This window comes from Nycticebus coucang, chromosome 8 (genome assembly GCF_027406575.1).
Source record: "Nycticebus coucang isolate mNycCou1 chromosome 8, mNycCou1.pri, whole genome shotgun sequence".
NCBI lineage: Eukaryota > Metazoa > Chordata > Mammalia > Primates > Lorisidae > Nycticebus > Nycticebus coucang.
In genome coordinates, this window is record NC_069787.1 from 2,213,004 (window position 1) to 2,237,599 (window position 24,596).

General features: G+C 49.6%; 1 protein-coding gene across 1 annotated transcript; it reads left to right on the forward strand.

Annotated features, from left to right (window-relative positions):
* Positions 1–2,623: 2,623 nt before the first annotated feature.
* Positions 2,624–18,795, forward strand: SEC61A1 (SEC61 translocon subunit alpha 1). Its single transcript, XM_053600193.1, has 12 exons — positions 2,624–2,846; positions 3,086–3,153; positions 6,695–6,760; positions 6,849–6,927; positions 7,912–8,043; positions 9,459–9,568; positions 9,891–10,044; positions 11,296–11,456; positions 12,992–13,189; positions 13,305–13,496; positions 14,292–14,368; positions 16,569–18,795. Exons 1-12 carry the CDS (start codon positions 2,840–2,842, stop codon positions 16,753–16,755), a joined length of 1,431 nt encoding a protein of 476 aa, XP_053456168.1. The 5' UTR covers positions 2,624–2,839; the 3' UTR covers positions 16,756–18,795.
* The last annotated feature ends 5,801 nt before the right edge of the window (positions 18,796–24,596 follow it).

Consider the following 24,596-nt stretch of genomic DNA (forward strand, 5'->3'; position numbering starts at 1 on the left):
AGCCCAGGTCAAAGCCAACTCCAATTAGATGGTGCACACAGCCCCAAGGTGAGCAATTAGGACCCTGGAAAGCCTTGTGAGAAGTTGGCACCTGCCATACTGAGAAATGGGAGGGCAAGGGCACTTTCCCCTAACCTTCCCGAGAAACTTTTTCTCTCCTATCCATATCAAACAGTCTGTGCTGTTTCCAGCTGCATTTTGCCTTCTCAATCCCCTGTGCTCACTCCCTCAGACAGCAGTCCCACCTGTGGGAGCCTGGCCTCTCATTGCTCAGAGACCTTGGAGTGCTGGTGGAGGGGTGAAGTTCCAGCAAGACCTTCTCCTTGTCTTAAAGTGCCAAGCTTTCAGGCTGTTGCAACAGATTTAGATTTCTCAGTATTGACCCTGTAGTCTGAATGTGCACCTGCTTTTCTCTGGTCCACTTCTCTTTTGTCTCTGTTCCCTTTGCCCATCATCTGCAATCATTTTCTTAATTCAATTCCTAACCTACTTATAATAAACAAATGAATATTGGTTTTAAGCTTATCAAATCATTATTTCCAGCAATGCAAGCACATCAGTATATGACTCTTCCCTTAAGTACCCACATTTCCACCTGCATTGAACAGTATCAAAAGTAAGTTCCAGGCTGGAATTCACTATTATAAATTCTTCTTTGTTCTTCCACAGGTTAAAATGACTTATGCTTATTATATTCACAAGTATTAAAAATTTATATTGTTTCTTCATTATGGGTATTTATTTTTAATACATTCTTACAATAAGATCACAAACGTATAAACACTGCATGCCTACTACTATTTCCTGAAGAATTACAATATGCTAACAGTAAAGTATTTAAAACTAGTCATCTCCCGGGCGGTGCCTGTGGCTCAGTGAGTAGGGCGCCGGCCCCATATACCGAGGGTGGCAGGTTGGGACCCAGCCCCGGCCCAACTGCAATAGAAAAATAGCCGGGCGTTGTGGCGGGCACCTGTAGTCCCAGCTGCTTGAGAGGCTGAGGCAAGAGAATCGCGTAAGCCCAAGAGTTAGAGGTTGCTGTGAGCCGTGTGACGGCACGGCACTCTACCCAAGGGCGGTACAGTGAGACTCTGTCTCTACAAAAAAAAAAGCAAACAAAAAAAACACTAGTCATCCCCCAAATCAATTAGTGTTTGGTAAACTCATGCAACTTAGCCACAGTCCCTTCAGTGACACAGACCAAACTCTATCATAAATCTTTCTCAGAAGTGGCCAAAACAGGAGACATGTTATCAGTACTAACATTCTACAGTACTACGAACCAATAAGTGTTTGTAGAATTTATATTATTAACTAATTTTAACATTTATTATAATTATTATGATACTGTTTACCACGGAAATATTTCTTTGTTAACCTTCAGTAAGGCACAGGATGCACTTTAGTTCTGGTCTATCTACCAAGTCCAAGGGCTGCCAGTTTTAGCTGGTGGCCAAACCCTCTGAAGAGATCATTGAAGAGTCCTCGAAGTGAAGATGGGACTGCACTTCAGACATAGCTCTAGATAAATAGTAAATGCCTTTTCTTTTTTCAGTGAGAGATGGATATCAAATCGGACCACTTCACTGAAGTTACCTGCCTGTCCCTTGCAGTCCTCTGAATTTGCCAGCCATGCGTTTGGATTCCAAAAGATTTGTTGTGATTACAAAATCCCTGAGCCAAGGATTTACAAAACCTGGCTACCTGCTAGAAATGGAAAAGAATGGGAAAATACCAGTGGCAACACCTAAATTAACGCTGCAAAAAAAGCATCTTGCTACATTTGCACCTCCAACTTCTACCTGTCCAGGTCAAAATTTAGCTCGACTGAATTTGCCTACTCTCCCACCTCCTCAAAGCATAAAGTCTATTTCTCTTAGATGACTTAGCATGCTACTTTAAAATTACAGACACCTGAAAGTAAATTTCAACTTGCCCTGGCTTAGCATCCCTTGCCCCACCCATTTTCACGCAGCCTCGGTCCAGTCAGGACTTCTTTCCGCACAGATCTGCAGCAGTCACAGGGGCCTGTCGCTCAACGATCTCCTCCACCTGCAGCATCTTTCCTTATTTCTTCAAGCCAGAATCCGGCAAGGCTAGAAAGGAAAGCACGCCCCGCCCCAGGCCTCCCCGGGTTCCCTAGCGAGCCAGCCCTTCTACCGCGGAGCCTCTCCAGGAAACTCATCCCACACCCAGGAAAAGACTCCCGGCCCGCTTAAAGACGCAACAAACGGGGGTGTCCGGTCGCCCTGCCATCCTGCGCCCCATTCAGCAGATAATGACCTAACTAGAGTCGATTCACTAACTTCAACTAGTTGTAGGTTCTGCGAGGGACCAGGAAGCCATCCGGGTCTCCGCCTACCAGCGAGACCGCGAGCGCAAGAACCGGGCACCTCACGCTCGCCACGGATGCCCGGGAAACCCGCAGCCGCTCGGGCTCCGGACGCCCCTTCCCCGCGAGCTCGCGCGTTCCCCAGTCTGCGCAGCTGCACACGCCCAGTCCCGGCGTGCCCCGCGCAGGCCAGGAGCTTGCACTTTCCTCGCGACAGGCCCCGAGATCTCCGCTGCATGTCGGGAGTTGTGGTCTCGGCGGAAGCCGCGCCGCCCGGCAACCGGCCGGCGCGCGTGGCAGGAAGCGGAAGCGGCCGCGGCCTGCCGCCCACCGCCGGCCCCGCCCCGCCCCGCGCAGCGCCGCGCCGCGCCGCTCGCCGGGGGACTAACACTGACGTGTCTCTCGCGGAGGTGTAGTTCTTCGGGGCGGGCTGGGCCGGGGGAAGCGTCGCCTCTCGCGGAGCGGAGCGGAGCCGAAGCGGCATCCGGAGACTGAGCAGCCGCCGCCATGGCGAGTGAGTCCTTCTCGGGCAACCCTGGTGCTACCGGGAGGGATCGGATGCCCCTTCCCCTCACCAGCGCGGCCAAGTGCCCACCGGCCGGGCCTGCGCGGGCCCCGGCGGAACGCAGCCGGCCTCCCTCGGGGATCCCCGCGCGCCCCAGGCACGGCCTGCACCCCGGACCCCCGCTCTCACTCGGCCTGGGCGGAAGGTTTCTATGGGCCCTAACTCTTCTTTTGTTTTTCCCACCAAAGTCAAATTTCTGGAAGTCATCAAGCCCTTCTGTGTTATCCTGCCGGAAATTCAGAAGCCAGAGAGGAAGGTAAGTTCCCCATATCGCCGACCAGGAAAGTCTCAGCAAACTGGGCGCTGGAAGTTTGCAGTATAATTAAAAATGGCTTCAACGAGCCAAATGGAGACTCGCTCGTTCTTCTCTTCCCCCTGGAGTGTAGTCGTGTGTCCTGACTACACGGAGTCGTGTTACCCCGGAGCTCTCCCGGAAGGTGACCTGGTTATGTGGGAAAGTCCGCCGAAGTCATAGTGCTTTAATTGGAGCGTCTCTGGTGGATGTGGCTCAGCGAATAAAACATCGAGTCTGCCTTGTCCCCAAAATGGATGCAGGCGGTGAATGAATAAGGCCTCGGGATACCTAGGTTGAGTCACCTTCCTTTCCTCACCTCCAGCAGGAGCAGATCTTGGGTTAGTTTTTTTCTAGAAGATGCCCTTCGTGACCAGCTGCTAAAGGGAGTCAGCAGTCACTTTAGTCCGCATAAATGAGTTTGTTGTACCTTTTATGTAGGCTGTCAACAGTACTGAGAATAAAAGCATTTTGAAGTCATCTGCTTTTGTCAGCAGGTGCATTAAAACAAAGAATTTAAAGATGTAGAGCTGTGTTGAATATTTATCAAAATTTCCATGAAAAGAAGGAGTGGTGCCAGTGTAAGTAAAAGTGTCAAACAAGGAGGAAAAGTTTCATTCAATTCATAGGTCAGAGAATGAATAGCAAAATGTTTTGTCTCCACGTTCTTTTCAGACAATATTGTTAGTGCATTCCCATATGTTTATGTGTAGTTGACATCTACAAGGACCCTTGGTTTCTTGGCGTCTGCTAGTTTAACTTAAAATAGTTTCACATAAATGCCCCACATTTGTGCTGCCTTTGATAAGTTAATTTCAAAGCTCTACCCCTCACTTCCAGCCTACTGGAAGGGCATGGCTCTGGAGATAGGTGGGCTTAGGTCCCACCGTTTACACAGCCTGTTTATCGTCATGCCATCTTGGCCTTGTAACTAAGTGGTAGGTGGAGCAAGGGAAATATGTGCAAGGTATAGCAATGGCTCAGGATTAACACTGGGAGAGATGGTGTCTGGTGGTGGTTCTAAAGAGGAATAGAACTTTCCTTGAGGGGATGGAAAGGAATTCCAGGCAGAGTACTATATAGTTTGCAAAGGCAAACAAGACAAGACTGTAGCATGTTTGAATGGGAGATTGTGAGATACAGTTCAGATTGATAGAGCATAAAGGTAAGTGAGGAGCCATAGTTGCTGAGTAAAAAAGCAGGCGTATGAGAACATCACTTTGGAAGGCAGGGAGGGAGGGGACTAGAGTATGGTTTAGAGCAGTGGTCCTCAGCCTTTTTGGCACCAGGGAGTGGTTTCAAGGAAAATAGTTTTTCCCAGACTGGTGTGGGGGGGGGGGGGGATTGAAGATGATTCAATCACATCACATCACCTCAGGTCACCAGGCTTAGATTCTCATAAGGAGAGTGTGACCTGGATCCCTTGTGTGTACAATTACAGTAGGGTTCATGCTCCTGTGAGAATCTAATGCATAGCTGACCTGACAGGAGGTGGCGCTCAGGCGTGTGATACCAGGGCTAGAGCGCGGCTGTAAATACAGATGAAGCTTCCCTCACTCACCCTCCTCTCACCTCCCTGCTATGCTGACCCGGACTTTGAGTCCCAGCTCACTTAGTCTTCTCCTCCTTCCAAACTAAAAAGTATTCTTAACATAATTCTGTTCACTTAATATTGCCAGTGTCTCCCAAGATACTGTCACCTCAGAATCCTCCCATTTGCATAATAGTTCAAGAGCCATTCTTGCAGTGTAGGCAGCAAGTGTTAGTGAAGACACTTGGATTTATTTATTTATTTATTTATTTAATTATGAGATAGAGTCTCAAGCTGTTGCCCGAGGTAGAGTGCTGTGGTGTCACAGCTCACAGCAACCTCCAACTCAGGCTCAAGCAATCCTTTTCCTCAGTCTTTTTCTACTTTTAGTAGAGACAGGTCTCTACTCGCTCTTGCTCAGGCTGGTCTCGAACTCCTGGGCTCACACTATCCACCCACCTTGGCCTTCCAGAGTGTTAGGATTACAGGCGTGAGCCACTGCACCTGGCCCAGATGCTCGGTTTTAGGGACAGAAAACCTGAGAGAGTTCCCACTCTGGTACTTAATGACAGAGGTGGGGGATGAGGACTGTAAGCTTTTCTAATGATACTTAATAGTCATCTGTAAAAGTGATTCTTGTCACCTATCTGACTCGCCTTCCTGAGAAGGTTGCACCTGTGGCTCAGGGTAGGGCGCCGGCCCCTTATACCAAGGATGGTGGGTTCAAACCCGGCCCCGGCCAAACTGCAACAAAAAATAGCCGGGCGTTGTGGCGGGCGCCTGTAGTCCCAGCTACTCAGGATGTTGAGGCAAGAGAATCGCCTAAGCCCAAGACCTGGAGGTTGCTGTGAGCTGTGACGCCACAGCACTCTACCCAGGGCGATAAAGTGAGACTCTGTCTCAAAAAAAAAAAAAAAAAAATTATTAAACAGATGTTATTAGTAGTTAATGAGTTGGATAAACATGCAACTCTCTTTGTCCTCCCCAAGTATCATGTATTACATTATTTTACCCTTAATTCATAGAAAATATACTATTGAATAATTCCCAATTAGTTGACTCCAGAATGACAAGATTTTGTTATTTACAAATTCTTTCAAATGAAAAGTGATTGTGGCTGGGCACATTGGTTCACGCCTATAATTCTAGCATTCTAGGAGGCGCAGGCAGGTGGCTTGCTTGAGCTCAGGCATTGGAGACCAGCCTCTAAAAATAGCTGGACATTATGGCAGGCACCTGTAGTCCCATCTATTTGGGAGGCTGCGCCAAGAGGATTGCTCAAACCCCAAGAATTTGAGGTTGCTGTGAGCTGTAACCCCAGGGCACTCAACCAGGGGTGACAAAGTGAGACTCTGTCTCTAAAAAAAAAAAAAAGGTAAAATGATCGTTCATGTGTTGAAAGATTTGTTTATTTTATAAGTAGAGACAGAGTATCACTTTATCACCCTTGGTAGAGTGCTGTGTTGTCACAGCTTACAGCAACCTCCAACTCCTAGGCTTAGGCGATTCTCTTGCCTCCGCCTCCCAAGTAGCTGGGACTACAGGCGCCTGCCACAACGCCCGGCTATTTTTTGTTGTTGTTGTTGTTGCAGTTTGGCCCGGGACCGGGTTTGAACCCGCCACTCTTGGTATATGGGGCCTGTGCCCTACCCACTGAGCCACAGGCGCCGCCCTGTAAGTCGTTTTCTATTATGACATTCTTTGATCTTGGGTCTTAACTATTAATACTAATGGTTAAGAGCACCCTTTTGGACCCAAACTCACTTTAACTGTGGTAAAATAAAGGTAAAATAAATATTGTAAAATAAAGGTAATAATGCTCTGATGTAGAAGGATTAACTGGGCTGATGCCCATGACGATCTTAGTACCTATACTTATGTTTTAGTACTCATGGTTGGTACCTTGTTTGGCTTACTGATTTGATTTGCTTGTGAAAATAACTCATTGGCTTAATTCATTCTCTACTACTCCAGATTCAGTTTAAGGAGAAAGTGCTGTGGACCGCTATCACCCTCTTTATCTTCTTAGTATGCTGCCAGGTAAGCACAGGTTTCACATTTTGTATCAGAGCAGGGGATAAGAATGGGTTGGAAACAAGTATGCCAGCTTCTTTTTGCTTATTTCCAGATTCCTCTGTTTGGTATCATGTCTTCAGATTCAGCCGACCCTTTCTATTGGATGAGAGTGATTCTGGCTTCTAACAGAGGTAGGACTCTGGCTCTCTCAGCCTTTTCTCTCTTAAAGTGTGAGCTTAACTAAGGGTCATTTAGTTAAATTAGAGGCTTTGGCTTTATATGGAACTCAGAGAGTGTCTGTGAAGATAAGTAGCTTGGAAAATAGAGTGAAGAATGCTAGTGTGTTATGTTGAATGGCCTTATTAAATGCTGAATTCAGCACCAAGGCATATAGTCATATTTGGAATTATGATCGAATTCAGTACAAAACCTGTAATAACAAGATAAGTCTAAGTTGTGGAGAATTTAAAAGTATGGAAAAACCAGAATACTTTTTGAATACCTGAAATGATGACCTTTCCATTGATAACATTCTTTAGAATATGTAATTTGTTTTTCAGATGCATCTTCTTCATATCTGTAAGTTATATAAATATGTCAAAAAAACATGTACCCGTGCTTTGTATACTCCAACCACTTACCTATAGGGACTAGGGAGGATTTTGAATGTGTATGTTGATACAGCATTTGATTAACTCATTTTCTAAATACAGTTCAAATTGAGTTCCAAATCATTTGGAAGTATAGCATATTTTAACATAATGGGAAGTAGAGGTTTATTCACAACTAGATACAATTGTATAGGCCCCCTTTCCAGACTCTGGAAAATATTTGAATGTTATCCTTTTTTATTAACTGATGAAGAGACGAACCTTTCTTATCTCTGTAAAACCAGAATGAATCTGTGTTGAATTTAAATGCAGCAATCTGTTTAGAAGCCATGTGACTTCCTAAACAGAATAAGATGTTGCCTGGCAGGCTGAACAGAATAGATTGAATTAAACTCTTAAACATTGGTATTCTGGGGTTCTCTAAATTAAATGATGCTAGCAAACTGAAACACATTGGATTTGTATAAGGGGTACCCAGCCAATTTTTGTTTGTTGATTTTTTAAAATAATGTCCTGTTTTTCCAAGCTGATGATGGCTGTGTTTTGCTTCCTCCTTTTCTCAAGGCACATTGATGGAGCTGGGTATATCTCCTATTGTCACCTCTGGCCTTATCATGCAACTCTTGGCTGGTGCCAAGATAATTGAAGTTGGTGACACCCCAAAAGACCGAGCTCTCTTCAACGGAGCCCAAAAGTGTAAGAAAGATTGCGAATAATGTTCTGATGTCTATGGTTGAAAACTTGAATTTGCTGTAACATTTAGGACATCAAAACAGTTTTTCTTTGTCTGCTGTAACCTCCTTGGCCCACCAGCCCTGCAGGGCTCCATGGTCTATATTGGTGCAAAACTGCAGTTTGGGCAAGCAGAGGTGCTAGGCAGTGGGATAGAGGTGCCCCAAGGAAGAGCTATAGCATGGAAGGAGGAGGGCCTGGAGACTTCCCCCATTACCACTGAAGGTAATATCTACTTCAGGCTTGTTGTTAGGATTAAACTGAATAATCATACCCACAGCCTACATCATACCTACATGCCACTACCTGGCATGTAGTCATTACTTGACAAGTGGTATTTTTCTTTTTTTTCTGGGGTGGGTGGTGGTTTCTTTGCAGTTTCTGGCTGGGGCTGGGTTTGAACCCGCCACCTCCGGCATATGGGGCCGGCACCCCACCCATTTGAGCCACAGGCACCACCCGACAAGTGGTATTTTTCTTTGAAGAGTTTTTGGAACAGTTTAGCTGAAGGGAAAGGTGATTGTCTCAGTCCAGATCTACTGTTACCAGCTCTGTAATTTGGAGGAAGTGAGATGACAGCTCTGAAGTCTCAGTTCTTTTATCTGTAAATATTTTACTTGACAGACTAAGTCAAAAAACTGAAACTGAAGCCTAAGTCATGCTTTGAGATCATCTAGTATTGGGGAACTAATAAAATGTGTCGATTCTGGGTGGCATCCTTAGCTTAGTGGGTAAGGCACTGGCCACATACACCAAGGCTCCTGGGTTCAAACCCAGCCCATGCCAGCTAAAACAACGACAACTGCAACAAAAAAAAATAGCTGGGCCTTGTGGTGGGTGCCTGTAGTTGCAGCTGCTTGGGAGGCTGAGGCAAGAGAATTGCTTGAGCCCAAGAGTTTGAGGTTGCTGTGAGCTGTGATGCCCGGCACTCTACCCAGGGCGACAGCTTGAGTCTGTCTCAAAAAAAAAGTGTTGATTCTATTGTGCCTAATAGTGAAATATAATGAGATCAAAGGAACTAAGACAGTCTGTGAAAAGGAAAGTGTCTATTAGACCAAAAGAGACTGGTAGCAGTCTCAAACTTAAACTCAAATACAAACTTAGGAAGAGATCAGTTTATCACAAAGTTAGCATTCTGTGTTCCGGACTCAGATCTGGAGAGTGAGCACAGAGAGATGGCCGAGATGTGCCATTCAGCTACTGGGCCATCCAGCTCTCAAATGACTTGACGTGTTTCTGCAACCAGACTCTGTGGAGGCAATATCGATGTTTTTCATCCTTGTTCTCCACGGTGCCTGACATTGAGGAGGTGTTCTGTAACTTTCTTCTTTTGCCATGTCATGTCACAGTTTGAGCACACAATTTTCTTTTGATTCTAGTATTTGGCATGATCATTACTATTGGCCAGTCTATAGTATATGTGATGACGGGAATGTACGGGGACCCTTCTGAAATGGGTGCTGGAATCTGCTTGTTAATCACCATTCAGGTAACTTAATGCTGACATCCCCCTTCTCAGTAGCCCCTCTGTATAATTGTATATATCCTCTGTATAATTGTCAAATAAAAAATCTCGACCTCAAATAAAAGGCAGTCTTACTAAGGAAAAGCAAACAGAAAGGTTTGCCCTTCTGAATTCAGTTGAGGAAGTGCCCCTGACTGCTATCTGTAGCTGGCACTGTGCTTTCGTCGAGACTTTAGCATTTATATCAGAGAACCCAGTTCCTGAAGAAGCACAGAACCATGTCCATGGGGAGCAGTAACAGATAGTCTATTTGGGTTTCTTTACTTGTATTTTTAAATTTTTACAGCTTTTTGTTGCTGGCTTAATTGTCCTACTTTTGGATGAACTCCTACAAAAAGGGTATGGCCTGGGTTCTGGTATTTCCCTCTTCATTGCAACTAACATCTGTGAGACCATTGTATGGAAGGCGTTCAGCCCCACCACCGTCAACACTGGCCGAGGTAAGTGGGCTGGGCTCCCTGGGTAACAGAGTTCAGTACAAAGTATTGTCTAAAGGTGGTAGAAGACTGAGAGGCAAAGGCGAGTTGTCTTTGGCTTTGAAGTCGGTGTGTCTCATTGTCGACTGTTCATGTTTGGGGCCTGGCTGGACCAGAGGTGCACGCAGGAAGGGTAATTGCCTAGTAGTGCATATGTGGGCCATGAATGGTGCTGGAGAGAGAGCCTGGGGAGGGCAAGGAGAGCCGCGCAGAGGGTACAACTCACAGGGCAGCCCTGTAGCCGCACTTGGACTCTGCTACAGCTTGGCTCAGGGCAGAGGAAAGAGGCTGCTTCCCAAGACCAGCACAGGGAGAGGTGAGGAAGGTTGTTAGGACAGAGTGTCACTTTCACAGAAGCCTCATCCCAGAGGCAGCAGAGGAAGTCTGTGGTGATGCCAGTGAGAAGGTCTGAGGAAAGTGTCGTCCCTGGGTGTCCTGGCGCCTGAGAGGGCCCCGATGGCACACTGCCCACAGAGACCATGTGTTTGGAAGTAAACATCAGCTTCCTGCCAGTGAAAGCAGCAAGAGATGCCAGGCTTCCATTGTGGGATAGTTACACCGTCTTGGAACAGCAAAGGTTACACAGTGATGTTTCTTACTTTAGCTTTTTATTTTTTTAAGTAAATTTCTTGGCAATTCCTGAAACTTTTAGGCCTTCATAACGTTCCCCAGCTTCCCCTCACTTGTTGCTCTGCTACCTAATCCTAGATTGGGTCCCTTTTTCAGTCCCAGAGTAAGCTTGTTCTGCTACTGGACCTGCATCCTTACACCATCTCACGGCAGGACACGAACTCCTGTTTGAATCGGGCCATGTGGTCTGTGCCACTGTCATCCTCTGCTCTTTTTGTCAGGGTGAGGAACAGAAACCCAAAGCCCCCTGGCCCAGGGCAGCTTGCACCTCAGAGCTGTTGAGTAGATGGACTGGTGATGATCATTCCTCATCTCTGGAAGCCACTGACTCATGTGCCTAAGAAATCAGACCAACTAACTCAGTTCAAAAAAGTAGCACAGTCCATTTCTGTAGTTAGAATTTTCTATAGAAGAAATAGAAATGAGAGATTAGAAAAATCCATACTATATCCCTATGGCTGTAGAGTTAAGTGCCATGAATCTTACAACTAAATCTATTTTCCTATCTTTATTTTGGCCACTAAGAAGACCAGAAGCAAACTGAGATGCTTATTCTTTCACATCTGTTCCCTCCTCTGCTGACAGGGATGGAATTCGAAGGTGCCATCATCGCTCTGTTCCATCTTCTGGCCACACGCACTGACAAAGTCCGAGCCCTCCGAGAGGCCTTCTATCGCCAGAACCTCCCCAACCTCATGAACCTCATCGCCACCATCTTTGTCTTTGCAGTGGTCATCTATTTCCAGGTGCGTTTGAGATGCAACCTCGTGAGTTTTGGTGGTCTAGGTTTAAGTCTCAGAATGCCTCAGTGTGCTTCTGGGGTTGCACTTGGTGCCTCATCACATTAAAATGGTGAGATGGCATTTGAAGGGAACAGGTTTCCAGGTGAGCTGGACAGGCATGTTCATTGAGTCCTGGGGCCACCTCAACTGAACAGACATTTTTGAAATCATGTTCCTTTGGGTTGGGTCAATCAGCAGATTAAAAAATACAGTTTTAAGTTCAAGAGGCATGAAAAGTAATCAGGCTTTAAAACCTCATTATTGTCTTACCCAGAGTATGTAGAGTATTGTAGGCGGTGTCTTCATCTTGGAAAAGACCTCTCCTTCTGAGTGCTCTGACCTTTAACATTATTAGTCTCTTTAACTTGCTTGTGAATAAGAGGTCTGACCTGCTAGTTGCTTTCCCATAGTTGGGTTGATCTTTGTATTTTTTGATTATACATTTTGTATTTTGGTATTTATTGAAAAGAAAGGGTAGAGTTGAAAGGCATTTTGATGTTTGTGAAAGGCACCAGCCACATGTTTTTTCTGAGCACCAAATCAATTCCTTCTGCTGAGACTGTAAGTCAGATACTTGGTTAATAATAAAGCTAACTCTTTAGGGCTTGGCAAGAATTTGCAGTTGGATCATTAAGAATTTATTTTAAATCCTCTATATTCTAAGCCTCGTTCTAGGCACTGGGAATTTGTAAAAGTAATATGAAAGAAACCCTTTCTATTCCCCAAGGGTTTCAGAGGAATAGGTTGTATTCATAGAAAAGTTTAGCTTTCCTGGGCGGCGCCTGTGGCTCAGTTGGTAGGGCGCCGGCCCCATATACCGAGGGTGGCGGGTTCAAACCCGGCCCCGGCCAAACTGCAACCAAAATATAGCCGGGCGTTGTGGTGGGCGCCTGTAGTCCCAGCTACTCGAGAGGCTGAGGTAAGAGAATCGCTTAAGCCCAGGAGTTGGAGGTTTCTGTGGGCTGTGTGAGGCCACTCTACCAAGGGCCATAAAGTGAGACTCTGTCTCTACAAAAAAAAAAGAAAAAAAAAAAAAAGAAGTTTAGCTTTCCTGTTAATTATTAAAAACATGACAAAGGAGTCTTTGAGGTGTGAGGCCACTGAGGTGGTTGCCCTGCCTTGGGGCCAGCATAAAGTTCAGAAAAATCACTACCTAGCGAGAGCTGCTGTTAGGGCTGGCGTCTGTAGCTTTCCAGGCTTTTCTGTGTATCCCACATAGGATGTGCATATCACATGGTGGGCTTTTTTTTTTTTTTTTTTTTTTTTTTACAAAAATGGGGGCTCATTCTGCTGTGCTGTGCTGTGCTGTGCTGTGCTGTGCTCCATTAGTGTTTTTAAACCAGTCTTTCAGGGCCCCTTCCAGCGTGCCCCCAAGTGGAATAGTGAGGTGGTTAGAGCTCCCTTGTGGCCAGGCTGACAGTCTCCAGCTGGTCTGCATTTGTGCGCAGTAGTCTGGGATGAGGCAGTAAAGGGGCATTTTGTTCTTTGTGGCTGCTCAGGGCTTCAGAGTGGACCTGCCAATCAAGTCAGCCCGCTACCGAGGCCAGTACAACACCTACCCCATCAAGCTCTTCTACACCTCCAACATCCCCATCATCCTGCAGTCTGCCCTGGTGTCCAATCTCTATGTCATCTCCCAGATGCTGTCCGCTCGCTTCAGTGGCAACTTGCTGGTCAGCCTGCTGGGCACCTGGTCGGTAAGTATGGCACTTTCAAGGCAGAATTATTTTCCAGTAAAACTATATTCTTCCATGTGCTCAGAACTCTTCCCAACGCCAAGGCGCATTCACAGGCATGGTTTCCTCTTCCCAGGACACTTCTTCCGGGGGCCCAGCACGTGCTTATCCAGTTGGTGGCCTTTGCTATTACCTGTCCCCTCCAGAATCTTTTGGTTCTGTGTTGGAAGACCCCGTGCATGCAGTTGTGTACATAGTGTTCATGCTGGGTTCCTGTGCATTCTTCTCCAAAACGTGGATTGAGGTCTCGGGTTCCTCTGCCAAAGATGTAAGTATATGTATCACTTCTAGAAGGATGATTAAACCGTTACTGATGTAAGGGGTAGCGACTTACCACCCTTCATAGATAGTGTGTTTGTGACACATCCGGGTGGGTCATCCTCCTGTATTGGACATTTCAGAAGTGGTGTGTTTTTTTGTTTTTTTTGTTTTTTTTGCAGTTTTTGGCCGGGGCTGGGTTTGAACCCGCCACGTTTGGCATATGGGGCCGGCACCCTACTCCTTTGAGCCACAGGTGCCACCTACATTTCAGAAGTTTTAAGGGCTAACATGGAACCAACAACAAATTAGTGCTGGGTCTGAGGATCTGAAGCTGCACTGTAAAATTAGACTTTGTCACATGGCTTCCTTGCAGCAGTTTTTTGTTTGTTTTGGTTTTTTTGAGACAGAATCTCATTTTATTGCTCTCAGTAGAGTGCCATGACGTCACTGCTCACAGCAACCTCTAACTCTTGGACTCAAGCGATTTTCTTGCCTCAGCCTCCCAAGTAGCTGGGACTACGGGTCCCCACCACAACACCCAGCTATTTTTAGAGACAAGATCTCGCATTCTGGCTCAGGCTGGTCTCAAACCTATGAGCTCAGGTGATCCACCTGCTTTTGCCTCCCAGAGTGCTAGGATTACAGGCATGAGCCACCATGCCCAGCCCCTTGCAGCACTTTTGAAGTTCTCTATATAAATAATACTAGAGCAGGGAAAGAAAACATAAAAGTATTCAGTAGCACATGAAATGCCTGTGTTCAGGGCAGAACTGAGCGTGTCTTTTCCTCGGTGGTCACACAGGTTGCGAAGCAGCTGAAGGAGCAGCAGATGGTGATGAGAGGCCATCGGGAGACATCCATGGTCCATGAACTCAACCGGTGAGTGCTGCCCGGTTCCCCTTGTGTATAGATGGGTGTTGTTTCCTTACACTCTGAGCACCTTGACTGGCCTTGAGATTTTCTGGCTCATTAAATCTTATCCTTGGTTATAGCACAGGAAAGGGCCCTGTGTCCTTAAATATGAACTTGCTAAGTTCTGGACACTAAAGATACAAAAATAAATTCTTGCAGCCCCTCTTCTCAAAGAGGTTGCCAGCAGGTGAGGATTCAGAGCATGTGGCCAGCTAAGTATGAGATGGTGTGAGTTCTGAGAACGGCAGCCACAGCTGACCCTGCGCTAGGGAGAGCCCAGGACAAGGGTCAGCCTGTGAGCTCGGAGAAGGCAGGTGCTGGTGTCCTCGCTTAGACGGGGGCCCAAGGTGGAGGTAAGGCTAGAGAGGCTGGCAGTGTCTGGGCTGCGATCAGAAGGGGCTGATGTGCATTTCAAGCAGGGAAGAAGGGTTAGAGCTGGGCCTTTAGGAAGGTCAGTGGTAATCAGTGAGGCCATGCCACAGAGGAGAAGAGGAGGCCAAAGACCTGGCAGGCCGCAGCAAGAGCTTGGGCCAGAGGTGGTGGGAGCCAGATCAGGCTGTCACCTTGGGAGGGAATGAAGAGGAGGGTAGATTGGAGAGAAAAAGGTCCCAGGACTTGGGGAACTCGGCGAGACAGAATAAAGTCTGGGTGATCTTGGATATTTCCACAGCACCCTGTTGCCTGCACAGTTTTGTCACAAACAGAGCTGCCTCTTGGACAGTAGCGTGTCCACAGTGAGTGTTACAGGGTTTTTGGACCACCTGGTCTCTGTCACTCATCTCTTCCATTGTCACTCAGAAGCAGTCACAGGTTTACACAAACAAATGAGAACAGTGTGTTCCTTAGTCAGCTGCAAACCAGGTGGTTCCGTGGACCGTAGCTTGCTGGCCCCTCACCTGAACAAGGCAACCAGAAGGAAAGCCAGAATGGGAATTTCAGAGTTTCCGAATCCCTGGCAAGGAAAGTAGGCAATTTAGTTCATGCTCTTAATATTACACCACTCCATTTACAGCACTAGTCAATAGAAATGTGAGCTACATATGTGATTTTTTTTTTTATTATTAAATCATAGCTGTGTACATTAGTATGATCATGGGGCACCATACACTTCGTTCCTAGACCGTTTGACACATTTTCATCACATTAGTTAACATAGCTTTCGTGGCATTTTCTTAGTTATTTTGCTAAGACCTTTACATTCCACATACATATGTGATTTTTAAAATTTCTAGAAGGCATATGAAAAAGTAAAAAGCAATAGGTGAAATTAATTTTAATATATTTTACCTAACCCATAAAAGTATCAATTCAACTTGTAATTAATGTAATAAAAATCACAGTGAGGGGCGGCGCCTGTGGCTCAGTGAGTAGGGCGCCGACCCCATATGCCGAGGGTGGCGGGTTCAAACCCAGCCCTGGCGCAAAACTGCAACAAAAAAATAGCCGGGCGTTGTGGCGGGTGCCTGTAGTCCCAGCTACTCGGGAGGCTGAGACAAGAGAATCACGTAAGCCCAAGAGTTAAAGGTTGCTGTGAGCCGTGTGACGCCACGGCACTCTACCGAGGGCGGTACAGTGAGACTCTGTCTCTACAAAAAAAAAAAAAAATCACAGTGAGATTTTGTTTGTTTTTTTTTTTTTTCCGAGACACAGTCTCACTATGTCGCCCTGGGTAGAGTGCTGTGGCATCACAGCTCATAGCAACCTCCAACTCTTGGGCTTAAGCAATTCTCTTGCTTCAGCCTCCCAAGTAAGCTGGGACCACGGGCACCACCACAACACCTGGCTATTTTTTGGTTGCAGTTGTCATTGTTTAACAGGCCCAGGCCGGGCTCAAACCTGCCAGCCTCGGTGCATGTGTCTGGCGCCATAACCACTGTGCTATGGGCGCCGAGCCACAATGAGATGTTTTATGTTCCTATTTTCAAATTAAATCTCTAAACTTTTGTGTGACATCTGACTATATTTGGACTAATCCCAGTCCTCCAGCCAATGTGCAGCCAGCATGGCCACTCACTGGGTGCACAGCCTTAGTCTAGTGTGTGTTGTTGCCAGTTACAGTGGGGGCCTCAGAGGTGTTAGGTCCCTAAGTCCCGGTGTGCCTGGTTCACGGGTGGGCCAGCGGGGGGGCTCTGTAGGTGGCCTGGAACTGACATGCCCCTTCCCCCAGGTATATCCCCACAGCCGCAGCCTTTGGCGGGCTGTGCATTGGGGCCCTCTCGGTCCTGGCTGACTTCCTGGGTGCCATCGGGTCTGGAACCGGGATCCTGCTTGCGGTCACGATCATCTACCAGTACTTTGAAATTTTCGTCAAAGAGCAGAGTGAGGTCGGCAGCATGGGAGCCCTTCTCTTCTGAGCCACGTCTTCCAAGGACCAGGAAGAAGAAGCGTGCTCTGGAACTGCCTACCAAGGGGAACTTGTCATGGGCGAGGGCTGCTGTGGCTTGTGGACTTTTGTTTAATAATGTTTTTCAATTTCATATTTGTTCATTCCACTGTGTCAAAAGCTAAACGTTTTTCAATTTGAAAATTTACTTTTTATTCTGGCGTTGGCAAAAAGAACTGTAGAAGTGAAATTTTACTGCTGACTGCCAGAGTGGTGGGGATGGTGAATAGTTGTCCCCAGGTGTCCACGTAACTTACCGTTTGAAACTTTGCACCTTCTCAGTGCTGTGGGCGCCTGTGTTGACTGTTCCCCCACAGCTGTTCCCCTTCCAATCTGGCTAGAAGCACAAACACTGCAATGTCTGTGTTTCGTTTTGGCAGTGGGATGTGAAGCTGGGAGCAGACTGTGTTTTCTGGGGACACTGAACCTTATCAGCTTGTCTCCTTCACAATCAGGCTGGGCGTATCTGGCTGAAGACTGTTTCTCAGACACCGTTGTTTTCTCTTACTTTTTAAGTAGATTTTTAGTTCAGAGCTTCTTCCAAAAGAGAGGAATAGATTTCCTAGAAGACACTCTTGGGCCAGCTGTGAATTTTTTGCATGTGCCTAATGGCTCTTCTAGCTGACTCTTTCAGTCGGACTTTGAGTCTGCTTGTCTCTGCCATCTCCAGGGACAGTCACCTGCATCCTGTAATGGAGTGAGGTTGGGGGTCTTCAGCTTTGCAAAGTGGCGCCTGGCCGAGCTCGGTAGACATTTATGTGGAGGACTCTTGCAGTGATGCCTGTTTGTCCAGATGCTACCAGTCGTCATTGGATGTGTTTCCTGGTGGTGGCAGTAAGGCCCAGAATGAGTGACTCCGTATTCACAGGCTACTTCTACCCTCTAGGCCGACAATCTCCACTTGTATTTTTAGAGTTTTCTTTTTGTGTTTAGGACCAAACACAAGTAAGTAAATGACCAGATGCCACCAACCTCCTCTGAGCCTTCATGGTATGTTCAGCAGAGAGAGGAGATCACATGCTCAAGGTCAGTAGTGAAAGCAGGTTGAAAGAGCTTGGGTGTTTTTGGCAAGTTACTCCAGTGCTATAAGACTCACGATTATAAGCTCTGTTTGTGATGATGCGCGGGATGGATCTTGGAGACTACCATCCTTCCTTTCTAAGGCCTTCAGGGAAGCCTCTCAGAACAGGTGCTGCTTGGCAAGAGTGGCAGCAAGTTGGGCACTGAGATCCTTCAGGATCTAAAAGTTTTGAGTTGACCTTTAAATATGGTGTGATCAAGGGTATCCTTGCAGGGTACCCCAGATCTAAGAAGGGAGCACCAGACACAGCCATGTAGGGAAAGACAGTATGCCGACTGCAGGCACACAGAACCCTCTGAAGCACAGAGTCACTGCCATGATTAGTAGAGGCTGCAGACTTTGTACCTGTCTGAATAATGGTGGGACTTCCTGGGAGACTTCACTGGCAGTGCCAGCTAGGAAACAGACCAATAAAAGGACAAGAAACAACTTGCCTAAAGCCACCCAGCAAGTCAGCAGCAGAACCAGAAAGCGTCCTAGGCCCCTCCACCCACAGTCCAGGGCTTACCACCTACCACACGTGGCCTTGTCTAGACCCAGTCCTAAGCGAGGGAAGGCTCTGAGACCTGGTGCCCTCACACCCATGTGGTTTTCCCACTGCCCTGTCACTGCTGCTGCTGCTGCGGAACGGCAGGGCCTGCCCCAGCCCAACCCTGGAATGCTACAGCCTCTGGCAGGCAGGTGGCCGCACCCAAGCTGGTGGGCTGTGGGTGGAGAGTGCCAGGCCTCAGGCGGAGCCCCATAGTCCTGCCTGCAGCTTGTAACCGTCCTGCTGGGCCCTGCGAGACCGGATTCAGGCTCTGGTTAGGGGTCACAGTGGGTGGGTGACGGGGGCTAAACCCAGCTTCCAGGAGACTGTCACTGTGGACGCCAAAATGGCATAACTGAGATAAGGTGAATAAGTGACAAATAAAGCCAATTTTGTACAAGCTACTGGTCGTGTTCTTTTGTTTTTAAATTACATTTTATTTCCACTAAGGCCAGCAAAGCAGAAGGCTTGAATGTAACTTTACGGGCATCGAAGCTTGGCTGGGGCATTTTGCCTGGTGGCAGGGTCATCGTGGAGCCCATGTGTTGGTGACGTGAAAAACAGTGGTGGGTAATTAGGGGCCCAGAGCCAGGACAGGCTGCAGTCACTCCAGGCCAAGCATATGAGTGCTGTCTATACCATGAGGACGCCAAGGCCTCTGGCTGAGCACGGGGTGCATCACTGCCCATGGGAAAGCTGCAGCGTCCTCACAGCCTCCCTTCAGTGCGTAGCTGCTGGTGGGAGAAGTCTTAACCCCTCTGTGAGTTGGCCTCTAACCCAGCCTGTAGCTAAGCTAGAAGGGCTTCTGCTTAGCCGTGGACACCAGTATCATGTGGACACAACTTGTTCTTTTCTAGAACATGCTGGAAGTCTCCCTGTTAATACTCTGAGCCAGATGGCAGGCCACATTTCCACTCATCCTTCCCGGTCAAGGCCTCACCACAAACCCGTCACCTCAGCCGGGTACTTCCTCAGTAACCCTCCAGGGATGGGTGGGCAGGGTGGCTCCTGGGGCCACGGCTATGGGAGGACGTTATACATTAGCTGGACTCCAGCCGCTGTTTACTTGTGTCTTGGGAAATTTCTGATTTCTGAGGTGTGTTGGGCAGGGGCAGGATGTCCCTTTGGGACCCTTTGGTGGACAGGTTCAGGCCTGGCCCTGCAGAAGCCACAGTTAGCATTGCATTTTGAGACTGCAGCCTGGTCTGCCCCGTGCTCCCTGTACAGCAGCCACAGGAGTGGGGTCAGAAGCCCCAGACAGCAGCACAGCCTGGTGTGAGAGGTCCAGACAAGCCCTGCACTGTGGAGCACTGAGGCAGGCAGCACACTCAAGTTTAGCCTTAAAACCAAGCTCAAGTCACAGGACCTCCACCCCAGGGAAGCACCAGGCCTTCCCTCAGTGCCTGTGGGTATCTGGCTTTGTCTATGGCCATAGCCAAGACATGTAACCCATGTTACATGTGATCCATGAATGGTTCAAGAAGCCCGGCTGTGCTGTAGCCTGCTGTGCCCTTGGCCCGTGTGTACCTCGCCTCTCGCCTGTGCACAGGGGTCCTTCAGTAGCACTTTGATAGGTAGTGATGGTGGCAAAGGCAGCACACTAACCACTTCCTACATATGATCTCAGTTCACCCTCTCTAGAGGCCCAGGAAGGAAACAAATCGTTCTCATTTTATATGTGAAGAAACTGAGGACTAGAGTAGGGCCAGAGTCACACAGCCACTTAGCAGCAGAGCTAGGATAAAGCCTAAGGCTCTTCTACCCCAATCTCTTGTTTGCTGGGCCTGCCTGCAGATACCTCTGCTAGGGACCTTGTTGGGGCAAGAAATGAGGGGTCTAGAAACACATCCCACTTCTGGGAGCTTCCCCACGCTGACTTTGCTGGTGCCTGCAAGGAACCTACTCTTGGCTCCGGAGCAGCCTCAGCTGGCACCCTGCTGCAGTGCCAGCACCAACTTGCCCACCACCTCCCTGCCCCTGCTCACATCCCACCCACACCCCCCAAAAGCCTGCCTTGACCCCAAGTCCCAGCCAGGCCAGGGTGAAGAAGATGGAAGTGAGCCTCGCATCTCAGTCTGAGGGGTGGCCCATGAAGAAGGTCATGGCTTCCTAACAAGGGCCAGCGGATGGGCATGTGGCACCATCTAAAGGTCACCAATGCCTGGTATTGGGGCATCCCTGCACCCAACCCTTCTAGGGCCACATCACCCATTCCTTTTCACTCAGCAAGCATTATTGAGCCCCATGGCGCTCGTGAAGCAGAAGCTGCTCTGCCCTTAGAAAGCTCAGCTCTAACAACAGCTGTTCCCTCAGCTGATTGCTGTTCTAGCTCCGCACCTCTCTCCTGTGGAAAGGAACTAGGAAAACTTTTTTTTTTCTTTTTTTTTGTGGTTTTTGGCCGGGGCTGGGTTTGAACCTGCCACCTCTGGCATATGGGACCGGCACCCTACTCCTTGAGCCACAGGCACTGCCCTAGGAAAACATTTTTCATATACTGAGCTAGAAGAATCTCCACGCTGTGCTGTCAAGGAAAAATACAAAAAGCAAGAATAGTATGCTACTGTTTGTGTTTAAAGGGGGCATGGGGAATCGCTGAAAATTAGACTGTTCATTGGGAAAAGGTACAGCAATTTGTCATAAAACTAAACATTTACCTACCCTATACCCAGCTAGTCTACTCCTGGGTATTTAAACCCAGGAGGAAAATACAAAATGTATAAGAAAATATACAATAACTAAAAACTAGGAACAGTTCACATGGCCAGCAGCAGGCAAATGGGTGAGTAAACGTTGTGTGTCCACCCTGTGGGGCCTCACGCTCAACCAAACAAGAACAAACTACTGAAACACACCGTAACATCCATGAATCTAAAAAGCATTATTCAAAGTGAAAGAAACCAGTCACACTGTATGGTCCCATTTATATGAAATTTTAGGGCAGGCAAAGCTAATCTCTGGCAAAATGAACAAAAAAATTCTAACAGTGGTTACCTCTAATGTGTTGGAGATTGGCACAAGGAACTTTCTGGGGCAAAAAATAACCTCCGTGTCAGGGGCTTGGGTTTTATTTATCATAAAATGGTCTACTTAGAATTTATGCATTTTATTGTGTGCACATATAACCTTTAAAAATAACCATTATTGATCAAGCAAGGTGGCTCACTCCTATAATCCCAGCACTATGGGAGGCAAGGCAGGAAGATTGCTTGAGGTCAGGAGTTTGAGACCAGCCTGGGCAACATAGCAAGACCCTATCTCTATTAAAAAAAAAAAAAAAAAAAAAGAAAGAAAGAAAGAAAGAAAAATTAACTAGGTGTGGTGGCATGTGCCTGTATTCACAGCTACCTGGCTGAGGGAGGAGATCTCTTAAGCCCAGGAGCTGGAAGATGCAGTGAGCTATAACTGTACCACGGTATTCCAGCCTGGGCAACAGAGTGAGATCCTGTCTCAAAACCAAACAAACACTAGCAGATACTGAACTCTAATTATACATACTAAACGTTTAGGGACAAAGCTTTCTGTTTTCAACTCATTTGGAAATGCGTAGAAAACAGGACAGGAGGGAGGGACAGACGGAGAGAAGGATGGGTAGCATCTAGACCACAGGCGTACAGGTGCTCACCTGCAATGCTTGTAGTGCCTTCGTGCGACATGTTTCCTATTCAATACTGGGAACATGCCATGAGTGTGTGCTGGCTTTCGGATGTGCAGGTGTCTCTTGAGGAATGCAAGGAAGGCTGCTTCCAGAGAGGGGTCAGGAGGCAGGGGGCAGGCGCATAAGGAGGCTTCTCACCACTCACCTCTTTGGTTCTTTCTAAATATGAACTGCGTTCAAAATCATCCATTAAAAAAAATCAAGTGTATGTATATGTGCTTTTGTTTTCACTGCAAGCCCAGCCCAGCAAGCCTTCCTCCACTGCTCCTTTTCCGATGCACATGGGACACACACTCCTTTCTCCCGCTGGGCTTCAACCTCAAGTACTGAGAAGCGGACGGGGCCGGGGCGGGTGCGCCTTAGAACCTCAACCCCACCGGGTCTGGGAGGGGTTTGGGTTTTATTTGTCCGGCAGGCAGAGCAGCACGGACGGTCTCCTTGCGCGGGAAGGAGGCGGCGCTGTGCGCATCCTCCCACGAGGGGGCGCTGTGGTCTCGCAAACGCCGCTGTGCCGCCCGGTGGGGGCGGGAGGGGCGGGCAGAGTCCGGGCACCGGGAGTGGGGAGGGCCGGGGCCGCCCGGCTGCCGCTCACCCCTAAGACTGGCCAAGGGACGGGCCCCGGGCCACCCAGACGGGCGCCCCTTCCCCTCGACGATTCGGGCCACGCCGGGCTCGGGGTCTGGACTTGTGCGCGCCTGTTTGGGCAGGCCGGCCTCGCTCTGCGCTGTCACCTCCTCCGGGAAGCCGGCTGCGGTCCGCCCTCAGCACCTCTCCGAGGCGGGCCTTGCCCTTCCTCCCAGTCGGTCCCTAGAGGCCTGACGCCCGTGAGGACGCCTGCGGGACGCGCGACCTCTAGTGCGAATTTGTGAGATATGGCGCTGCCGGCCGGCTCGCCTCCCTCGTCACTCTCTGGGGGCGCAGAAAGCGCCCAGGGCACCTCCAACAGCACGACCTGCGCCAGGGACAAATCTCCCCAGGACAGAGACCCCAGGGTGGGAGCGGAGGGAGGCGCCCCACGCCCTTCAGGCACAGGGCGCGGCGGGAGACTTGCTCTTGTGGCCTCGCGGGCTGGGGGGACGTCGGGATTTGTCTCGGGCGGCCCCGGACCTGTGGGGGCCCCAGGGACCTGTCAGGTCAGATCTGGGTCTGCAGGGGGGGATGGCGGGGAGGGAGCCCGCAACGTCCGAGACGGCTCTGGGCCAGGCAGGGGTCGGGGTAGGGGGCGAGGAGGTCACGGGTGCTGTCACCCCTCCTCCCCGTCCGGCATGAGTCCCTCGGGCCCCGGTGCCGCCCGCACAAGAGCACAGCGCACCTCGGAGGCCTCTGAGCGCAGCGCCAGCCGCGGGCCGTGCCCCACCGCGCACTCGCGCCCTGGCACCCCCAGGGCCGTGAACACCGCGCCGGGCGCCCCAGACCGCGCACCCCGCCCGTGTCCCCAGTTCTCGCGTGTAGCCCCGGTGGGAGGGCGCGGCGTCCCGGCCCAGCGGGTCCCTCCGGGTGCCGGCTCTGCGCGCCCGCGCCCTCCCCGCCGCCGCCGGCATCCCCATTAATCACGCGGCGCTGACGGCGCCGATGTGCGCGCTGGCGGCGTGACGGTGACGGCGGGTGACGGAGCGGGCAATAGGCGGGCGCCCATCGGCCCATCTTATCGCGCCGGCCCAGCCGCCGCCCGCCGCGCGCCGCCCATTGATCGCGCCGGGCAGGGGCCGGGGGTCAGCGCGGGCCGGGCCGGCCTGACAGCCGCATCCATCGCTGCCGAGACGCGCGCTGATGGCAGCACGGGCCGCGTGCACCGGCCATTAATCACCGCGCCTGCCGCCGAGCGACGGGAGGGGCGACAGGGCCAGCTGGGGCGACAGCCAGTTCCCTACCCCCACCCCTGGCGGTGGCTGCCGCCCTAAGCATCCCAGTCACCCCGCCTGGGCCCCCGCATCCCCATCCCCACACGGAATTGAGGGTGACGACCCCGGCCAGGGGGACGGAGGGTGGTGAAGGAACAGCGACCGTGAACAGCGGTGGACCGCGGGCTGAGCACTGTTCCGCCTCCCGGGGGGCCTTCCCATGGCCTGACACCCAAAGCTGGTGGGGACCGAGGAGTGGTCATCCGCCCCTCACCCTGGTAGGGCCCGGGGTGTGGTCATCCGCCCCACACCCTGGTGGGGCCCAGGAAGTGGTCATCTGCCCCTCACCACAAGCGGGAGTCCCGGGGTCCTGTGAAGACCAGCGGGAGCTGAGGACGCTGAGGAAGGGGCAGGGAGCTGTGTGGCCCTGACAGATGCTTTCCCCTCTGGGTTGGAGGGGTTTACCCAAACATGGGGGTCCTCTGCTGTCTCGGGTAGGAAAAGGCTTCTGACTCCAATTTGACAAACTGTGACCTTTTTTCTTTTTTAGAGACAGAATCTCACTTTGTCGCCCTGGGTAGAGTGCTGTAGTGTCACAGCTCACAGCAACTTTAAACTCTGGGGCTTAGGCGATTTTCTTGCCTCCACCTCCCAAGTAGCTGGGACCAGAGGCGCCGGCCACAACACCCAGCTATTTTTTTGTTGC